The following is a 21,706-nucleotide window of genomic DNA, read 5'->3' as shown; positions in this document are numbered from 1 at the left end:
GATGATTTGGGGGGGGGGGAAGGAAGAGCCCGTGGCCCCCCGCGGCGGCGCCGGGAGAGGGGGGAGCTGCTGGCTCAGGGGACGAGGGGGGATGAGTCCGTAAGCCGTTAAGCCACCGCAAAGCCCCTCGCGTTCTGGCCCCGTTATCACCGACTCCCGCTCACATCTGCTCCCGCGGTTATTTTTAACCGGGTATTAAGGACTCCTGGGTCCTTAAGCAGGCGGGGGGGGCTGGGGGTGCTCCGCTTTTGTGTGTGTGTGTGTGTATGTGTGTGTGTGTGTGTGTCCCCAGGGCAGGAGGCGAGGTCTGTGGGCTGCAGAGGTGCCCGTGCGACACCCGCCCCGCTGCTATTCGGGAGGGAGAACGGGACCCCCTTCCCCTCCCCACCCAGCCCCCGGGTTTGCAGGGTGTCCCAGCACCGGTCCCAGCGAGCCGGTGGCACTGGGCAAAGGCCGGAGCAGGAGCCTCGCACAGAGGGATGCTGCCAGGGATGTAAAAAATAAAAGAGATATTTATTAGCGTGGAGTAAAGTGCGACCTCGGCGTCGTTTGACACTGGGAAGCCGGGCAAACGGCAGGAGAAAAGCTCAGAGCAGAGCTGGGGGCAGGGGGAGAAGAGGCCCCGAGCGAGGCTGGGCTGAAACCAGGGTACAGGAACTGTACAAAGGCCCTTAAAAAAACCAACGGAAACAACATCAGATAAATTATTTACAGTTCAAATTGATTACAGGGCACAGGAGGCTGAAGGCTCATGAGCTTCCGCAGGCTGAGAGAGCAAGGAAAGAGGGGCTGAGACGGGATCGGCACCGAGCGGGTGTTTCTGCGGCGTCAGGGGCCGCGGGACAGCGTTTATCGAGGGCTGGGATCGTCCTCCGGCACCAGGAGGTCCCTTCGGCTTCGGGGTGGGAGCTGCAGTGGGGTAAAGCCTGGATGCTGCAGGGTGGCCCCTGCTCCTGCCCGGCTGGGACAGGAATTCACCGGGATTTCCAGCAGTGAAAGGCAGGAAGGGTTTAAGGGACCAGATCGGGCCTTTACCTGGATGTTTCTGCCAAAATCGGCAGAGACTAAACGCAACTGATAAGGCTTCACGGAGCTGCCGAGGTGGGGGCTGCACCGCTGCTGCGCCAGCCGGGCTGGGGGCTTACGGGTGGGCTCCTGGGCTGGTGGCCTCTCCCGGAGCTACGGGCCGGCAACCGGCACGTCCTTAAGGGCAGAGGGACTCTGCTCGGGGAAGAAGGGAACCCCACCGCTGGAGAACCCGGTACCACGCAGCTCTCCGTGCCGCTGCCTCGGTCACTCCGGAGCCGCTCCAGTTACAAATCCGGGCGTTTTTCTTGGCAGTGACGGAGACCCGAGCCGAGCCGCGTCCCTCCAACCCACGACCCACCAGCAAAGACCCCGAAGCTGCAGCCCCACCGTGGATGTGTGAGACAGTGGGTCCAGCCCCTCTCCCACCCCGGAGCCGTTTCTGAAGACGTTACCCAAAGGGACAAAAGGACATCACGGCGCTACGAACTGCCAGGAGCAGCACCACAGGGGACAGGTTTCAGCCTGGCTCACCCCCAGTTCACGCTGGAAGAGCCCCTCGGGTCTGGAAGAGGCCCCAGGGAACCCGAGGCAAAGCGACAGCCTGGCCGGATCCTTTCCACTATCAAGAACCCCCTTCCTGGGCTCAGATCTTCTGCAGGAGGCTCCGTCTCCTGCAGTGACACCACACGACTCGCTATTTCCTTGTCTTCGCTGTCACCCTCCCTGGCACACCAGGCCAAAAGGAATTTAACGGGGAAAAAAAAAGACAGCCCAGCTCTGAGCTGCCGCAGAGAACGGGTCACCGAAGAGATGCTCCTGCTCTCCAGGAGCCAAGTGGTCTGGAATAAAGCCGCTGACGGGAAAGCACGTGGGGAGGGTGAAAGGTGGGCACAAGGATGGGGAAGAGCTTTTGCCAACTTCTTGGATCCAATTAGCCAAAAAATAATTGAACAGCTCAGCAGGAGCCCAGCACGGGGCCAGGACCACTTTCCTCACCGAGGTTTGCATCCACACGCAGCGGAGCCCCGCTCTGCTGGGAAGCGGCTGCAGAGCTCCAGCCTCCTGGGCTTCCCCTCTCTCCTGCTCTGGGTTCTCCATGTGGTTTTGGCAGGCCAGTGGCCACGGGGACTCGTAGCCGCTGTGCTCTCAGCTGGAGACAGGCTGGAGCCACGCGGCTTTGATCCACTCTCCCGTCTGGTCAGCGGGAACATGGATCAAGTCTGCAGCTCAAGCCTGTTTCTGGTTCCTTCGCTGACCGTTGCACCACCGCGGGTGAGGGTCAGGAGCCTGGGGCAGATGGGGCTGTTCCCCCCTGCACCCCGGCTTGTTGGCAAGGCCACTGGGACCACTGGTGGCGAACGGTGCTGTTCTGAAGAGCACAGCCCCTCACAGAGGGGGAAGAGGCTGCATCGTCCTGGGACACAGCCACGAAAGCGCTGCAGAGCCCTCTTGACACCTTGGCCCGTGGATCTGGCACGGAGAGGGCTACTGCCTCTCTGTCTTGACGTGGTCTCCAATCATCCTCCGGTGATACGTGGCCAGGAAGATGTCGTTGTCTCGGGGGCAGTCATAGTGGCAGGAGCACATCTTGATGAACATCATCTTCCGCTGGAAGAAGTCCCCCTCGGGGCAGCGGAACTCCACCTCCACGGTGCTGGTGACGTACGGGGTGCAGCAGCGGCCGTCGGTGCAGCTGCCGCAGAACTTGGGCCGGTAGGAATGGGTGCTGGTGCAGCCCGAAAACTCAAAGTGGAGGCTCTGGCGTGGCTTTGGGGTCCGCACACACTTCTTCCCCTTCTAGGGAGAGAGCAGATGGGTTAACAAGGACATGACAGAAAGGTCCGCCTCGCCCTGCGCTCCATCTTCATCACTGGGCAGTAGGACACAGAAAAAGCGGAAGCACGGAGCAAACCCTGTGAGACAGGCTCATCCCCGACACGTACCTAACTAGGTTGTCCCTGGCACTCCCGGTGTCGTGTCCCCTCTCCCCAAGCCCCAGTACCTTGGTTTTCTCCATGGGGAAGTCGCAGGGACGGACCATGCAGAGCCGGGTCTCCTTCTCCAGGCGGCACTGGGGGTTGTCGTTGGTGACCCGGGCAGAGATGCCCATGCCGCAGCTCTTGGAGCACGCGCTCCACTCGGTGGTCTGCACCAAGCAGTTCTCCTGCAGGTTATTCAGCTCCGGCTTGCGTGCTGGATCCTCCCTGAAAACTGAGCCGCGTGGAAGAGACACAAGGCAAGGTTCAGGGCTTGGGACAAAGTGTGGCAGCTCCACGGCTGCTCCCAACTCGGTCTGACTCTTCAGGAACAGTAGCAAAGGTCTGATCCATCCCATGGGCTACTCAGCCTCCCAGCAGAAGGAGGACACGGGGCCATTTCCTACCGCAGACCCAGCTCCAGCCAGTTCTGCTGTGATATCCGATGGGATGCGAACCTCCCCGCAGCATCACAAAGGTCTCACCTTAATGGTGTTCAACGCTCGGTACTCACACGAGGGTGCACAAAGTGAGAGCCACCACCAGTTCCAACCAGATGTGACTTAGGGCTCCCAGTCCAAAGGCAGTTTGGATCCACCCTCATCCCCCAACCAAACAGCTCCCGGCCCTGTCCCCTCTGCCCACCACTCACCCGCCATGGCCGTTTCGAAGCGGTTTTCCTCGCCGCCCTCCTCGCAGATCCACTCTTCGCAGCACTTATTGCGAAACTTCACCCGCCGGGGGTTGGGGCACTCGGGGGACGGCAGCCGCAGGTCGTCGGAGCAGAGGGGGATGCAGCCGATGGCCCCGTCCATGCAGATGCACTGCAGCTTGCAGGTGGGCTGGAAGCTCTCCCCGTTGTGGTAGATCTTGCCCAGCAGGTCACAAGTGGCTCCCTCGTGAGCTGTGGGAAGGGGGAAGAGGAGAAGCTGAGCGGACGGTGCAGGGCTGGCAGCACGGTCGCTGCCTCAGGGGGTGACAGGGCTCCCGGTGGGGGACAAGCGCCCACGCGCGGACTCTCCCCTGCTCTGCCATCCCAGTGCTGGATGCAGCAGAAGTTGGCACGTTTCATATTTGGCTCCCTGGACCCAAGGCTATTCCCGACACGGGTATTTGGAAGTTGCCTCCAGCTGTGCCAGACCTCCCAAAGTTCTCTAGGAAAAAAAAAAAAATCTCCACTTGGACGAGGTTCTGAGTGGGAACTGTGTCGTTACAGCTCCCGAACAGCCCGTTCTCCAGCCGGAGAGTGGTTGCCCGTCCGGCGCAGAGAGTGCCCCCGTCAGTGGTGCTGTGCAAGATGCATTCCCGACACCACGGGTGAGCCAGCCGCTTCCCTGCTTCCATCCTCCTTACTCCTAGGAGACCAAAAGGCAACGTTCCCCTAAGAGCCGCCGGTTCCCCACATGTCTAAAGGTACCTGCAAAAAGGAAAATAACACTTTGGGTTTATGACCTTTTTGGCTCCTCTGTGATGCATCCATCTCTTCTTCCTTCCAGCCACAACTTTTGCTATTTCTCTCTGTTCTGTTCTCCCGATCTCTCATCTCCAACCCTCCTACGAGTCCTTCACTCCTTCCCAACACAACTTAAATGAGGAAAAAGGGAAACGCAGCAGTATCTGACACACAGGAGCGACATTCAGCCTGCGGGTGCGAGCGACGCTCGTGAGTTCTTACGTCTCAATTAGCCAAAATTTTCCCGGGGTAAGTTTTCCAGCAGAAAACTCTCATTTGATGACGAGTTTTGCAGACGCGGATCAATGTCAGGAACGTTTTCAGTGAGAAATAACGGAAGCATTTCAATTCGATACCAACGATTTCCCTCGTGCTCTCACAACAGCCCGACCAAAATGCTTGTTGGACAGTATCCACAGGGGGAAGCATTTTGCTCGGGTAATTATTTTAGATACTATAAAAATCAAGATGAAACATTTTGATACAACGCAAGTGGAAAGTTTTGACACAGCCGAACGAGTATTCTGAATAACTCATGGAAAGGTTTGAGGGTATTTTTTTTTTAATATTTTTTTTTCTTTCAGCCTGAAATGAAATGTTGAAATCCCAAGAGCTGTTCACAGGACAGAAATCCTGCTTTTGGACACTTCTCCTCAGCTGCTGTTTTCTGCGATCCTGACCCTTAAAAAAACAAAAAAAATCCATGCAAACCTCTATTGGGAAGTTACCAAAATGAAGGATTCTTGGCTGCTTGCGGAAGCTTACCAGGAAACCTGATCTATTTTCCCCTTAGTCCCGTTTGCCCGCGGAATGTTGTCTCAGACACAAAGTGTTTGGACCAAAGAAGGAGCAAGAGCCTCTTTCCATCCCACCTAGTCCTCGAGGGGACACAAATCCTTCCGGGCTGCTCATGCCGTGTTCCTAACCAGAGCTGGATCTCAACTTGCGACTCTTCTCAATGCCACCGGGATAAAAATACTCCCGTTGCTCCTACTTAGAAGTTTCAAAACCCTCACTTTTTCCATCAAAGTGGAAGCCATCCACTTTGCCTCTACACAACCATTCATACTTATTTTTAAACCCTCTTTCACTGTTTTTCAGCCCTCTCCCTTCCCGATGAACTGATCGTGCTGTTCCCTCGGCAGCGCTCCTCCCCACCCAAGGAACGGCAGCCCGCTCCGGGCTTTTATTATGTTTTCAAAACTCAATCGTTTTGTCGTGCCCTTCCATTACCCTACCATGACCTCACTTTCCCCTTGACCTGATCCAATTAAAGCACCCAAACGGATTGCGCCGGCGGAGTGAGAGGACTCTTTATTTACCAGCTCCGCTTGGCATCGCCGCCACCTCCCGCCTCCAAACGCCGAGCCCAGGCAAGGAGACTTTTGCCCTTTTCTGCAGGGAGTGTGGCAGAGCTCAAGTGAGTCACTCCGCTGGCCGCAGCTCAGCTCCCTGCACCCACCCAGCCACCCACCACCCTCAGGCTCTCCCGCTCTAGACCTTCTACAGGATCATCTCTACCTTTCTGATAGAACCATAGACTGTGTTGGGTCGGAAGGGACCTCTAAAGGCCACCCAGTCCAACCCCCTGCAGTCAGCAGGGACATCTGTAACTAGAGCAGGTTGCTCAGAGCCTCATCCAGCCTGGCCTTGAATGTCTCCAGGGATGGGGCCTCCACCCCCTCTCTGGGCAACCTGGGCCAGTGTCTCACCAGCCTCAGTGGAAAGAACTTCTTCCCAATGGCTGATCTAACCCTGCCCTGCTCTGGTTTAAACCATTGCCCCTCGTCCTGTCGCTCCATGCCCTTGCAAACAGCCCCTCCCCAGCTTTCCTGGAGCCCCTTTAGGGACTGGAAGGGGCTGGTCTCCCCGGAGCCTTCTCTTCTCCAGGCTGAACCCCCCCAGCTCTCTCAGCCTGTCCTCACAGCAGAGGGACTCCAGCCCTCGGATCATCTTCGTGGCCTCCTCTGGCCCCGCTCCAACAGCTCCGTGTCCTTCTTGTGCTGAGGGCTCCAGAGCTGGACACAGGACTCCAGGTGGGGCCTCCCCAGAGCAGAGCAGAGGGGCAGAATCACCTCTCTGGATCTGCTGGCCACGGTTATTTTGATGCAGCCCAGGATGCAATGGGCCTTCTGGGCTGCAAGCACACATTGCTGGCTCATGTTACTCCGAGGTCTCTGCAGGAAGGGATGAATTCCTCTGCAACGCGTGATGTGCTCCATACTGTGATAAAACTAAACAGATGTACAGCAATTTTCACTCCGATGGTTCCCTCCCTGCCTCTTCTGAGATGGCCTTCAGGCTGGTACCCAACCTAGAAGCTTTTCCCATCACACCTGACCACCACCCTGCTCCTTTCTGCTCCCACCACATCTGTCTTTTTTGGATCTCTCTAAGTCCCGTCTTCTCTAGTCACAAACACAGATCTTTCCCTTCATTCGGTTCATCACTCCACCTTCAGCTTCCTTCGCTGCCTCCAAAATCCCCCATCTCCCAAGAGATCAGTGCGGACATCACAAAGGTACCACCCAAGGATGTGAGGTCCCAAATCCTCCATCCAATTCAGGGAGATATCCTAATCTACGTTCATCCGGGATTTTTGCCACAGAAAACTTAATTTCTCATTTAAAGGCAGGAAGGACGGTTGTGGTCTTCGAATCTGATTTTCTACAGAGCAGGGACTCTCACTCCAAAATCTTTGGATCAAACCCAAACGTCACGGTGCATACGAAGCACTTCCTTGAGAAAGTTTCCAGTCTTCGTGCGAAGTCTGTGAGATGGCGACTCCTCCGCGCTCCTGAGTAAATTGTTCCAGGGATTCAGCTACCTTTACTCTACAAACATACACCTCATTTCCAGTCTTAATTAGGCAGTTTACAGCTTACACCCGCTGGAAGTTATTACGCCTACGTTTACCTTATTAAGCTTCAATCATCAGCTCTCGGGTCTATCAATGCCTACAGAAAGTACCAGGGAGCTCACGCGGCTTCTAAAGATCACAGTAACTGGGGAAGGAAAATTAAGTAGCTTATAAAAACTTCTCAAAAGAAAGGGGGAAAACACCCTCTACAAGTTAAATTTATTATTTAGAGTAAAAAAAGAAATTGTATGTGATCCTGGCACTGCAAAATGGTGCAGTTCTACCCAGAAAGTCCCTGTCTTGGGGTGGTGCGAGTGGTTCCAGAGGTGCCTCGTGCAGTGGCTGAACAATTCCCAAAGCGTTCACACCAGCTTTCCAGCCCTCAGGTCTTCCTGACTGTTTTGAAAAGCTTGAATTAAAAAAAAAAAAAATGGTCAGCTCTTGGCAGAGACAAGGGCAGAGGAGTCTTGTTTTTAAACAAAGAACAGGAGACTGAGGAAATACTTTCTTTTTCCCCTCTACACTAAAATAATTTTTACACGCTTTAAAAATAGCTACTAAACAAAACAAAAAAAAATCAAAAAGAGTTTTCTTTCCTGGCTGCCAAGAGGCACCAGGAGAGAAAACAGGTCTGCATTTGTGTTTACCTGGCTCAGTAATTCTCATGTTCTTACACACACGCTATTTTGCAAACAAGCCGTTCAGCTCTTTCCACCCACGTGCTGAAGCCAGAAACACGCTCTGCCTCTTGCACGTAAGCACTCGGGTGCAAAATGCCGATCTCCAGTGCAAGGCAGGGAGATTTGGGGTGAGATTTTTCCAAGCAACTGTACTTGCCAGTCAAAGTCCAGATTGCTGACATTTACCCACGAGCACTACAGGGCTGGAGGACGTCACCTAACAACATCACGGGAACAAAGGAGAGCCCCAAACCCCGACTCATGCCTTTGGGAACATCCTTCACTGCAGGAGGAAGCAGGTTGCGTGTGTATCGGTACCAGTGGATCTGTTGGCTCGCAGGGGCTGGCACAGATCTCGCGACATGACGCTGGATGAAGCTCCAGAGGAAATTCTGACGATGCCGCAGGTTTTCTGGGAGGTCTGCAGGCTGCAGAGGGCTGAAGGGGCCACCAGAAAACCGCACAATAACAGAACATACAGCTCTCACCTAAGCAGATCCCGCTGCCTCTGTGGATTTTGGAGAAGTCGCAGTAGAGTCCCTTGTGATGATCACAGGGTTTCTGCAGGGAACACAGCTCGCCGAGCTGTCTGGCACACACCTTGCAGCAACCACAGGCATCCAACACCTGGCTGGTGCCAGCGGGGCATTGCAGAGGCTGGGAGGGACACTGGCATGGATACGTGCAGGCCTGCGGTTCTACCTGGAGGGCAGACAAACCACGGAGAAAATGAGTCTCCCGCAAGCCAGGTGGGCAGAGAAATGAAAAACAAGATTCTGCTTCAAGCACAGACACCCCACCAAGAGGAGGGAAGACCCACTTCGCCCTCCGCCGGAGGGCCCCGCTGCAGAGGAGGCGCGTGGACGCGCAAGACTCAGCTTTTTCCCATCTCTAACTCATCTGGAGCTCAAGGGGAAAAAAAAGAGATGCCTCTGGGAAGCAGGGCCAAAACAAACAGGACAAGCAGTAGCTTGGAGTCCCAGGCACAGCTCAGGCCCCACTTCCCTGGAAGCAATAAAATAGTAATTATTAACAGTAAGCAATTCCCAGCTCTTACATAGCACTGCTCAGGAGAAAACACCAAAGCACTCTGCAGCCGCGTCATCAGACGCTGTCCAAAAACGGAAAAAGTGAGGCATGTAGCGAAAGGACCTGCCTGAAGTCAGCCAGCGCTGCAAACTGACCCAAAGGCTCCTGAGTACCATTTTGTCTCCTGGATCTCACACCGTATTTGTTATTCCCAGAGATGGGCCCTCTCTTCTCCCCTTTCCAGGGAATGCAGTGTAACCAACCTTTCTCAGGACCTTGTGAATCACAGAACCATGGACTGTGTTGGGTCGGAAGGGACCTCTAAAGGCGATCCAGTCCAACCCCCTGCAGCCAGCAGGGACATCTGTAACTAGAGCAGGTTGCTCAGAGCCTCATCCCGCCTGGCCTTGAATGTCTCCAGGGATGGGGCCTCCACCCCCTCTCTGGGCAACCTGGGCCAGTGTCTCACCAGCCTCAGTGGAAAGAACTTCTTCCCAATGGCTGATCTCAGCAGCCTGGCAGCATTTCAGAAGTGTTGGCCACCTTTTGAAACCCATCCTTGGCTTTTATGCCGCTTCAGATGCTAAACAGAGACAAGGCTACATCTGAAGGAGGGTTACACCTTCTCCAGAAAAACCAGGACGCTCCAGTAACTCAGTCTGTGGCGTCCGTGTCCTGAATCAGCTTGGGGCGGATACACGAGACTCAGCTGTGGATGTACCCAGATTTGGGCAAGATGTCAAAGCACAACTGTGAAAGGGTCTGGAAAGATCCTCTGATATCTCCTCAGAAACATCGGTGTGCTAACTCCAGCCTGGTTTGCTGTTCAGCTTCCGCCCACTAAAATTCTCCAGGCGGTTCAGAGGGATGCAAGAGCCCCCCATTTGCAGTGCTCAGATGCTGTGCGAACACGGGGCAGCTCCCGCCCCAGGGCAGCGCTGCCGCGGGGCTGACGCAACCCCTGCGGGTAGATGATGCCACCAAAACACTTTGGGATCCTGCACTGGGGTGAAGAGGAGGAAAGCCCCCTCCAGGACCGACCCCTCACAGCTCCGCTGCCAGACCCGGCCACTGCCACCCAGGGAGAGGGGCTGCAGCAGCCAGGAAGAGCCTGGGGGGCGGCGGGAGGGAGGAACACCTGGAATAGAGGCCAAAAAAATATCCTGCCGCAGCTCTGTTTGCACTTGTTATATCCCATCCAGCCCTCACTTGTGAAACAGCTTCCTTGGATATTGTGTTTGTCACCAATAACAGTAGTAAAACTTTTCCAGCTGTTTTGACTGTTGCTCAAAACAGCTGCTCTGCCTTGAGCTCACGTGGGGTCAGAAGATGCCAACTGCTTCGTATTTCTGTAACAATCGGCGCGGCATGGTGCAGGACAGGGATCAGTCTAAACCTTAACTCGCAAGCCCTCCCCGTCTCACCCTGCTCAGCGGGAATCAGCGTAATTCTCCTTGAAAACACCTCGCGCAAAGTATTTTGGAAAGAAGCCTCTCCCGCCTGTGGCCCAGCTGTTCTGAGACAGCAGCCTTCAAGCCACCGGCTGGGAGCTGGCGTGTCCCAGGGATCTCTTCCCGCCTGCTGAAGTGCATTAAAAGACACTAAAAATACAGAAACGCTTTCCTACTGTTTTTCATGGATGCAACCGCTGCGGCTGCCAAAAGGACGTGTTATTCAACCAGGGATGAGTGGGTGGGGGGTACATGAGATCATAAAAGAGGCAAAGCATTTCTAACACAGGGCCTATATTAAGATGCAATCCATGCACTTAAAAAAAAAAATAATGACAACAAGCATTTTCCAATGCAGTGTCAGCCACAGGCCATATAAAGAAACGCTCTCAAAATAGCTCTCCTACTGAAAAACAAACCAAAACAATCTCTCTCAGGATAACAGAGGACGCAAAGGAATTAAACCCAACCGAGTTTTCTTTCTTGCCTTCATTAATCATTGTTGGTGCTGTTTATTTCCTTTAATAACTCACCCAAAGAAACTAGACCACCTGGTTTTACCTTCTGTTTACAGTCAGCTCCGCTTCCTCATCATATTACGGCTGCTTTTCAGCACAAGAACATCTAGATTCCGACGTATCGGAGACCTGCGGGGTGACTCTGCACCCCTACCTCTGCCGTGCCTCATTTCCCCCACCTGTGAGCACAAGCACGGCTTAAAAAGCCCGATTCATCGGGATTTGCAGGGCTCTCTCCAATAATTTGAGATTTTTCCAATCAGTCAGCTCAGACATGCCTTTCCTTCACCCAGTCCACCAGGCCCCGGGGTGTGCTGGGGCTCCCGTTTGCTCGTTTTATTACCGAGCGAAGTCAGCTCGTGCTATTTATTCCTCTAGCTCCTCTCACGAGCCCAGGAGAGGAGAGAATGGGCTGAAATCTTTTTTGGCTCATGCACACTTAACAGTGAGCACGGAATGACTGGCTGGTGAGGGGAACTGCTCGAGTTGGTAGAAAGTCAACCCTGAACCAACTTCCTAGAGTTCTCCGTGACTGAATTTGCTCTCACAGCAATTTCAAATGGGCTAAATAATAGATTGTATAGGATTGGCATGGCGTACCCTCCACGCTGCATTATTTTAGGACTGCTTCTAGGAGGTGTTTCAGTACAGCGTGGCAACTGCCCAAACTGTCCCAAAGAACGGCAAGGACTCGCATTCAGGGCTTTGCTACAGGCCCGTACGTCCCACAAAGACCAGCACTTCCACATAACGTGCCTCCGACCCAGGTGCAGAGGGATTCAGCTTAGAGAACATTTAACTTTCTTCCGCTCTGCAGAAGGGTCTGTCCCCAAAATGACACTTTTACCTTCACTGAGCAGGATCCTAACTTCATGTTGACTATAGCCTTGACTGTGTTTCTGACGGGGCAGCAGTGCCCTTCTCTGAACTTTGAGAGCAGCAGAACAGAACCAGGATTGGAGATGAAGGCTATAGATTTAAGAAAGTGCTAACGCTTGGAATATCGGCTCTCCCTGCTCCTGGCTTTGCTGGCAGCTCTGATATCCATCACAAACGCCGTGTGTGACTCTGCCGCCCCCAGGAGCCCCGAGCAATGGCCCAGCCACAGCAGGAGTAGAACCACCCTGACTCGAGGATTCCCTTGCCTCTGCTCCGCTCCTGTTCTCCACCACTGACTCCCAGGTCCCATCTGCTCAGCTGACAAGCCAGAACAAGCTTCCTCCCAACTGCCAGCACCGAACCCAGTTACCTGGGGGGGAAAGAAAAAGTGAGAATGTTCCTCCTGCTTCCTACTCACATAAAAACTCTTCCCCCTACGCCCTCAGGAAGGCACGAGTTGGGGGACACGAGCTCCCACCAGCAGTTCTGTGGCATCGTCAGGACTTCCCATTCCTCATCAGTCAACGTCCACGTGAGCCCAGGGAACCAGCGATGAGGGCCAAATTAAAAGGGATTTTTCAAATGCATTTGGGCTCATGAGTGCATTCAAAGGGCTGGGAAAGGAGCGTTTTGAAGCTGGGCTAGCTGTTTGCAAACATATCTATGTAATATAACAAACACGTACCAAACACTAACATAACAAACACGTAACTGGTTCTCCTTCATGCTCTAAGACTGGCAGCAGGTAAAGCAGTCAAAACACAGCTATTCGCACACTCCAAACACCAAACTGTCATGGATAATACCTGCTCTCCCTCCATCACAGGCTCTCAAGGCACCTTCCCCGGGTTGCTGCAGCACATTGTAAAACAGCCGATTACGAGAGACAAGAACCAGTACCCCCATTTCCCAGGCAGAGCGGAGGCTCGGAGACTTGCCCAGGCTGAGCCTGGCAGAGCTAAACATCACTGCCAGCAATCCTGCTTCTCCTCTCACCTCTGAACAACACAGGAGGCAGATTCAGGAGCAACAGCTCTTGTTTCCTTGCTCGATCCACTAAACATCACTCTCGGAGCTCAAAGAAAAGCAAAAGTCACGTTTGCAAGGCAGTCGGCAGGTTTAGGGAAAATTACATCATTTCAGAGTAACAAGTGTCACAGCGGTGGGATTCGCTGCTGGCATTTATAGGACCAGTATGATGCTGCCCAAGCTGGGGCAGTGCAAGAATCAGGAACGACCATCCCAAATTGCAGGAATTACCCTTAGATCGCAGTGGCATGAGGTGCACAGGACACCCTTCCTGGCAGGAAAAGGGCTGGCACACGCTGGGTGCTGCCGGGAGCAATCAAACAGACCTTATCAACCCAAAGTTCATTGCATCTATAAGCACAGTAAGCCGTGCAAGGCACAGCGGCTCTGGGAACCTGCTTTCTTCACCGATCCAAAAGGCACTTACAGCAATTTAGATACACTAATAACTGCGGCAATGTCCCTGCTATTACTGGCACTGCAATAGCACACAAAAAGTCCTAAGCAGAATCAGATGCTTTATCAAGCGCTTGTATTACCACAAAACCAGGCACAAATCCTGCTCTGGAGAGGCTGCAGTCTAATTTCCCCCCTCGGGACCACCGTTTTTGGGAACACATGGATGGATTTAGTGGCAACGGGGGAAGGATGGTGACGGTAAGGAACTGGGATACGAGACTTTTATTCATTGCAGTGACATAAACTCAGTGACTTCATCTCTCTCTGTTCTCTTCTTCCCCCTTTCAAACCAGGGCTGGCTTCTAGCTCACGAGAGTGGAACAAAATCCATTCACATTTGCCAAGAGCTCCGAGGTCCGCAGGTGACAGGCGTTAGGCACGGTGCAGCTCCGAGCACGGTTTTAGTTACACAGCGCATTTGCATTGCTCTGCTAACAGCCAACCTCCTCTCGGAAACCTTCGGAGGCAGGTGGCAGCTGGGAAGAATTATTCAGCCTAAAGCATTCGCATGCATCAAAGCGAGAAGCTGCAATGCCCAGCCAGCGATGGGAGCCGCTGCGGTGCAATACATACCCAGCCAGGTGCAAGGAGGAGGAGGAACAGGGTCCAGGTCATTGTCCCCAAGGTGCCAGACATCCCCAGTAAAGGGAAGGGAGAGGGTTCAGGCTGCCGACTGACTCACTCCTCCTTCAGAGTTTCTCCTCTCTCTTCAGAGAAAGTTGCTCATCAGTTCCTCTTTAAATAGCCTCCTGGAGGGGGCGTGCCCCGCACTTGAGTGACAATCTGGAAAGCAAGCTGAAATGGGTGCAACAAAAAAAATGTCCAAATTCCAGGGAACATGAGCAGATTCCTGTGGCCCTGGTGGTTACAGGGCTGCCGGCGCAGCCTGCAGCTTGGTTACTTTCCACGTGGGTGAATCAAATCCCAGTAAAAGCAGGATTATTATTTTTTAATTTTTTCCTCTTTTTAACTCCGAAAGTATGAAGCCTGGGACAGCTTTCTTGACACAACCCCCCTTTCCCTACCTACAGCCATTCCTTTTTGGCTGCCAGAGCTGAGGACTTAAATAAGCAGAGCTTTGTGGTGCTCAATGTTTTTCCTTTGAAGGGGAGGGAGAGATGGAAAGTTCAGCGCTGCTGGGTGCAATGAGGTACCAGAACTGACCGTGCATCACCAGCGCTGGAGGCTGCCAGCTCCCAGAAATGAAAGTTTCAGGAGTATAAAAACTGCTGTCTGAACTCCTGCAACGAGGAGCTGCTTGTTTTACGAGGCAACGAAAAGCTACGGGGTGAAGGTTATTGATAAAGGACAAGAGTTTCCTGTAGTGCTTTATTTGTGCCTGGGGATTGATGCAGGATATCACAGATTTTTATCTCAGGGCATGATCGTTTCTGTTTGCTGCTGAACTACAGAACCAGGTTTCTGCGCAGCCCACACAAAAAGACCTTTAGAATATGAAAGAGTTGTTTTGTGTATTAAAAGAGTTATTTTGTTTATTCCCAAACAGCAAGCGGACCGCTGCCATGGGAAGATGAGGAGAAGGAGTGCAGCAGAGGGCACTCTTAGTCCTCGCTGGCCTGGGGTGTGACAGAGCAGGTTGGGTACCGGACAGGAATCCTCTGTGCTGCACATGAAGTGGCCTTAAAAAGATGGAGCTGTGCCTTTGAGTCCAGGATCTTTTCAGGGGAGAGGTGGTGCAAGATCTGTGTACTTACTCTGGGCCAACATAAAGCAGGGGGCAGGAGCACACGCAGAATGGCCTGTGCCATACAGTCCCACCACATCCCAGCAGAGCGTGCTGGGCAGTAGGACAGAAGACGAAGAAAAATAGAGGGAGTGTGTAGCGGGTCGTTTAAAATCAGCCTCCTTCCCTCCTGCCTCCAAGCGCAGGGCACCTTAGCTGGGAATCAAGCCCTGCATTTTACTCAGGTCCTTTCAGGTCCCTCTGCAACACCAGATCAGCCTCCACACTCGCTATGCGGCTGTTTGTCCACTGCTGAAAACACACAACTCCGACTTGTAATTAAATTAGCGCTTGGAAAGCCCCTTGGGATTTGGGGCTGGCGAGCATTAGCACAGTGCAAACCACCGCAGATTCACCTCCTTCTTCTCCTCTTCAATAAGACGAGAGATTTCACAATCATTTCCGTAACAGCTACCTCTACTAATGTCACAACAAAGGATTATGTCTCCACACAAAAGATTTAATGTACTGAAGGTGGCATAAACATCCAGTGCCCTAGAGCAGCTCGGAACTAAAGGCAGTCTAGCTGGATATACATTCCTTCCCCTTTTGGAAGGCTTGGCACCTTAAACTATGTTGTCGCCTAAAATTAGCTGCTCACATTTCACAGGACATTCTCCCACTGCTCGTAAATAAGACAGGGATAAAGTGCTACACACCTCTGTTCTCATTTGCTCACACAGCAAGAATATAAACCGCAGTTGAATTTCAAGCCATATGGGGCGTTTGAAGGTGTTAAGTTTGTGCCTTTTTAAAAGGACGGCGTGTAATGTGTGGCTCGATTCATACACTGCTCCTTGTCCATGGCACCTTGAGCCGTGATCTTCCAAATTCTACCCTCAGAATTTCTTTTAGCCTGCTGCATGACCTCGAATGAACTGCTGAACCAAAATCACTGCACTCACTCACCTGTCAGGAGCTTTGTGGGGCATATTCAGCACTAAACCCGCATTACGATGGCTGATTAAGTTTTCAACCTACAACAAAAATAAAGAATAATTCGATTATAAAACATCTTTACCCAGCTGCTCAGCATCATCCACCTGAATGCTTTCATCTTCCCAGAACAGCGGCAGAAGGAAAACGTACCAAATTGCAATCCTGCTCATCCTTTGAGCCACCTTAGCTCTGCCACGGCCAGCCAGCTCTCCCCCCTGCCTCGCCAAGAGACGAGCGTCTGGGTCCACTCTGGCCCCTTTCCTGGGTGACAGAACCAACACCTCGCACCAGTATCTTCACTGCAAAGTGGCAGGAGCAGTGATGAACCCTCCGAATGCGGGTTGCTGGGGACAGAGGAGCCCACTCTGCCTCTCCGAGCAGGTCTGCCACAAAGGCACCTTTTTACCATAAGCTCAAAGAAAGTAGAGGAGCAGCAGGACGTGAAGGACAAGTGTCAGCTGGAGATTCCCAGATTTTGGGAGCTCCCTGCACCTACAGTCCAAGATTTCCTTAGGGCGCTGCGACAACCAAAACTACCCCTAATGCTCGCAGCTGAACTGTTCACCCCACCGGACATGCCACTTGCCAAGAAGCAAGAGAAGAACATGAAGGTTGAGTGACTCAGAATGATCAAAGGGAGGAAACACCCAAGTTAACGCCAATTTGCATCTCTCCTTTTGGCCTGAGCTGCCTCAACTGAAGGCATAAAGATGTCAACCCTGCTTAAAATCTCCCCCAAGCAAAGAATAGTGGGTGTTTAATTCACCTTGTTACGTTCTTCTGGGTTCACTCACCATCCCAACCAGTGGCTTTCCTGAATTTACAGTAATTAGAAAGAGAAGACATTTAGATAATTGCTAAAAATCATGTAAGGCTAAAGAATAAAATTAAGGCAAGCACACACACAGTTTTTTGGCTCAGTGTGATCTCTCCCTGCAGAAGCCAAAATAAAAAGGTGGTACGAGCAGCATGGTAAGGGGAATCGTGGGCACCCGGTCCCCAGTGACTTCGAAGTTGTCCCCTGTCTCAGAGCTGCTCAGTCGTGCCCAGGACACGCTGGTGGCTCTCAGGACTGCTCCTCACGGGAAGGTTTCCATTCTCACAGCTCACCAGTCTTAGCAAAAGTCACCGTTGACAGGCAATGACTCTAAGCTGGCACTCTTAACTTTATGAGTCTGCTGGAATTATATTAAACATAAATTTGGCCCAGCAGAGATGGTGAGGTTCAAGGTGATGATGATACAAGGCTGCAAGACATAAGTGACACCGTTGATCTCTCCATCTGCGGTATATTACTAATAAAAGAACAAAACCCACCAATGTCTACCAAGGCCGTAAGTTTGCTGCGAGGCGTGGAAGGAGTTCTGCAGGTCTGTGTGCTTTGGGGGTAGGACAGGTGAGCGGTCGCTGAATGCTTTTGGGCTAAACGTGGTTCCCAGAGACTTAACAGCTGAGAAGCTCTCTTCCAGTTCACATTCAATCCTAACTCAGCATCTGCCTAGAGGGACATTTGGGGTCAGATTCATGCCATCTAATCCTTAGGCACTTAATTAAGGCGTCTACATTAGAAGCCTAATCTCTCTAGGCTCTCTTTATAATCAGTGAAGGACCGAAATTCCTAAACTGCCTTCTGACGGTCCCAATCTCCGTTGCTCCGTATGCATCAGCTGTATCACGATGTTAATTGCTGCAAATTGTCAAGAGAAAGTGTCATATAAAGGCAGCACCAGAGCTTAGCAAAGGCTAAAATGCTACAGCGTATCTCACTGCAATCGGGGTGGGAAAAGGGTGGGAAAGGCTACCCTGCCCTAAGGACGGAAAGGGCAGGAGAAGCCACCCCTCCCCACTTCAGCACAGCCTTGGGATGAAATCCTGACTCCAGGGAAACACCCGCTGTCTGCGGCAGAGCCAGGATTCCCCTCTCCGCCTGCCTTGCCAGATACCGCAGCCCTGAGAGCACGCTGCTGTGCCCATCCTTTAAGGGAGTCAAGCAGGGAACAAATTTCATCCCTGGCTGTGGAGTTCCCAAATGAAGTCTACAGTTATTTTAGTTCTGGGAGGAACACTCCATTGTACTTGAGGATTTATTGTGAAATCAAAGCCTAGCAAGGGGTGCAAAACTTGGGATGGGTGGGGTGCCTGTTGATGTCCTTTTAAAGGAAGTAAATATGTAAAAACACTCTTGGCATCATGAGTTCGGAAAGAGACAGTGCTTAGACACAGGGCTTGCCAGCAAAAGCACACATTCTCTTCTGAAAAAAAAAAATATAAATAAATGCCCCCCTGGAGCCTGATCTTGGCAGGAGGCAAAAAGCCAGTTGTGCAGCTTACCAAAGAGCGTGCAACCCAGGGCACCTGGAGGGGCCACCAGGAAAGACACTAAAGAACTAAGCCTCATTTATCAATGCATAGGATATCCGTTTCAGAAGGGGCGAGCAGTAAGAAAGTCAACACTTGTGAGGACATACGTGCAACCAGAAGCCTTCCCCACGCAAAGTACTGCGGGTCTTGAGCTCTTTGCGAAAAATAGGCCTCTGTTTTGGAAGCAGAGCGCTTGACAGTCTTCTCCCTCTCTTTTGCCCTGTTTCTGGTGTCGTGAGAAATCTGGCCTTTCACCCCAACCCAGGGCATAGCCAGCCGGGCGGCTTTTAGACCAGCTAGGACCACTCTAATTATCTAACCTGGCTTCTTGCCTAACACAGGCTGGAGGATTTTGCTTAAATAATGCACAAAATCCTGCAACAAGGGCTTCTGTGACCAGCTCCTGTATTCTGCCTCCTGGCAGGTTACAACCAACTCCGAACGGGGCCAAGAGGCAGGATTTCATGCACAGACCTGGCTCTAGAGCTCTGGGGAGCCTGACCCCACACCCAGCCCTGCCGCAGACCCCCTGCGCGACCCTGGGCACGCTGTAGCTACAACCCCTTCAATGAGAGGTCAAGAAAGGGCTGCAAAAACAGCTTGTTCCCCAACCTGGCCGTGCCTGGAGGCAGTGTGGGCTGTGCAGACCTGTCCGAGGGCACGCTCTGCCCAGGGAGTGCTTGTGGCACGTACCCCAGGATCCCTGGGGCTCAGCATCCAGGTTACTGGTCCATGCGGAACATCAGACCTGGAAGGCAATGCAGACAAAGTGCAGGCAATCACTTTGTGGCTCAAGGTTTGTCAAGGTGCAACAAAAAAGTACCTGTTACTCGCAGACCAGCACAGGTCTCCACTGGTAGTGTAACAGCAGGGGATCTTCTGTGACCCTTAACGACTGCAAAATTTGGATATAAGACTGAGTCACCATCACAGGCAGGAGCATTTGTGCGGAGGCACTGGCTTGCACAGAACTGCAGGAGGAACAGGCCCTGGGAGGAAACAGTCAACTGCACCCACCTGTGAAAGGGATGCTTCCCTGGGTTTTTTCCACTTCTTAACTTACTGCATGCTTAATTATCCTGAAGGAAAACTGCAGGGAGGGAGGGTATGTTTAAGGTGGCCTTGGGCAGGCTCATTTAAGGAGGCCTCCTGATCTACAGGAGTCCTTTGGTGCACAGCTCTGATGCATCTGAATAGCAGTCTGTCTTCTATGGGATTTGGTCCTCACAACACCTGCACAGACGAGGCACAAAAGGATGTGCACAAGGCTGAGAAAGAGAAGGGACTAACATGAGGTCTCTCTCATTATGGGCTATTGCATTTAATCACTGGGCTCTGCCACCCCTTGAATAAGCAGCCGTTCTGCCATAATTATCAGGAGCTTTTTTTGTAGTGCATAAGCCAGGCACCGCCGCCTCCATACAGCCATATCTGAAAGGCTGCAAGGTAAAATTCTCCACCGGATTCCATCTTTCCAAAGACCTCTGGCCATCACCTAAGCACAAAGGCTCTTTGCCCTAAAAATCAAGGACTCAATCCCTCAGTCAAAATAGCTTTGCTGAAATCTATAGGTCTTCTCTAACTTACCCCAGCTGCACATCTCACACAGCCTCAACAGGCAGCAACAGGTCCCTGAGCTCTGCCAGGCCGGTAGGACCTGGAGGGGTGGGTGGCCTACCAGGACTTGTGTGTATCTCTCATTAGGGATTTGGGATTCCAACAGGAGTCTGCCCACACCTTTCCCATTCAGGGTTTGGAAAAAATCCAGCTCATTACACGGAATCAGTAAATAATTTAGGTTGGAAGGACCCTTAGGTCATCTGGTTCCTCCTGCAGCCGCTCCCAACGCAGGGGAAAGAGAAGAGGGGTAGACTTCAGAGGTCAAAATGAAGCACAGGTCAATGGGGTCTGCGAGTTCAGCAAGGCAGCGCTCTCGCCAGCCTGTTCCTGTACGGCACAAATGAATCTCAGCACATGAATCTTTGATTAGCTTTCTAGCCCCCGGGGCTGTAATTGTGAGCCAGCCTTAACAGAGGGCTTGCACCTTTAGCGAGGCAGGGACCTCTCTCAGCTGAAGGGAGTGTTAACCTCAGAATGTAACGCAGACACCTGCGAAATTAGCTGTAAGCCAACTGCTTCACTGCTGATTAAAGACCACGATCTTCCTCCGAAGGTCTGCACACACTGCCGTAAGTTACCGATGAAAAATAACGTGTGAATTGCTAAGTGTGAGACTTTCACTTACATGTTGTTAATTCTTTATTTTTCTTACAGGCACGCCTCTATGAGGTTGATCTTTCACCCATGTTTTTTTCATTTGTTTCCTTACTAATAGATTTTTTAGAAGTTTCACATCGCAAATGTTTAAGAAAAGACAAGTCCCAAGCCCCATGAGTAGCCTTCTTATAAGAATGGCATCCTTTTACACAACAGTAATAAGGAAATAGCCTGTATGTGCAGCCATCATTGCCTTCAGACAGACCAAACTCACGCAAGCTGAGGAAGACGAAGTATTTCAGCGGGCTGCAACCTGAGTGAGGTCTCTAGTGGGACTTTCACGTCAGCAGCGTCAGTGCTGCGCTCCTGGGCCCCAGCAGCCGTCACCCGCTCCTGTCTGTACGCTGGCTGATGGGGACTGGTGCTTCTCTCCTCCCCTAGCCCCTTGTCCTAAGAAACTGCCCTAGTTGGCTTCCTCAGAAACTCCTGTAATGTTAGAAACCTTCTTGATATATTTAGAAGTGACAGTTTGATTAGCTAGCAGTGGAACGTTGTTAGTTCTGCCTACAAATGCTGCGTTTTTTCATACCATTTTACGTATAGGCACGACAGCATTACTGTTACAAACCTGCTTAAACCACTTTAAGTCCAGAGCCTTTATTTTCAGTACGGCTTTTGCCATCCTGTCTTTAAAATATCCCGTTGCTGGTAAAGCAACCACTCTGACAGACTACTAAACCTTTCACAGTTTAGGCCACTTTAGCCCACAGATGCAGCAACAGATGTTTTCAAATAAGTTTTACAAAGCCTCAGCCTGCTGTTGTTGTTGCCGTTTTAAGGAAGTTATTCGAACCAGTAATTTTCATCTCTATAGTTTAAATTGTTTCACCCTCAGAAGCATGATGTCATTTGGCAACAGAGGTGCGCAGAGATGGGTTTGAAAGCAGACTTTAGGTGAATAATACTCACTTGTTTTTTTCCAATCTGATCCCTGCAATACAGCCATGAGTCAGGTAAAGGAAGAGCCGTAGCCGGTTCAATTTCTTTGCCAGGCAAATAGCCCCGGATCATCTTTACTCTAA

The 21,706-nt window shown here is 52.0% G+C and overlaps 1 protein-coding gene across 1 annotated transcript; it reads right to left on the bottom strand.

Annotated features, from left to right (window-relative positions):
• Positions 1–393: 393 nt before the first annotated feature.
• Positions 394–21,706, bottom strand: LOC141733164 (CCN family member 2-like). The gene is made up of 7 exons (XM_074563185.1): positions 21,594–21,706; positions 16,017–16,084; positions 13,937–14,158; positions 8,487–8,700; positions 3,658–3,909; positions 3,032–3,240; positions 394–2,826 (listed from the first exon to the last, which is right to left on the bottom strand). Exons 3-7 carry the CDS (start codon positions 13,997–13,999, stop codon positions 2,515–2,517), a joined length of 1,050 nt encoding a protein of 349 aa, XP_074419286.1. The 5' UTR covers positions 14,000–14,158; positions 16,017–16,084; positions 21,594–21,706; the 3' UTR covers positions 394–2,514.

The sequence above is a fragment of the Larus michahellis genome, chromosome 19 (genome assembly GCF_964199755.1).
Source record: "Larus michahellis chromosome 19, bLarMic1.1, whole genome shotgun sequence".
Lineage (NCBI taxonomy): Eukaryota > Metazoa > Chordata > Aves > Charadriiformes > Laridae > Larus > Larus michahellis.
Note: the sequence above shows the minus strand (reverse complement) of the source record. Positions and strands in the feature narration are given on the sequence as shown.

Excerpts from the sequence above, each read along its gene's own strand:
- LOC141733164 (XM_074563185.1), bottom strand. The coding sequence starts at position 13,999 with ATGTCTGGCACCTTGGGGACAATGACCTGGACCCTGTTCCTCCTCCTC. Across the intron at positions 8,701-13,936 it reads TCCTCCTTGCACCTGGCTGG|GTAGAACCGCAGGCCTGCAC; the intron begins GTATGTATTGCA and ends TCTGCCCTCCAG. Across the intron at positions 3,910-8,486 it reads AGGCAGCGGGATCTGCTTAG|CTCACGAGGGAGCCACTTGT; the intron begins GTGAGAGCTGTA and ends CCCTTCCCACAG.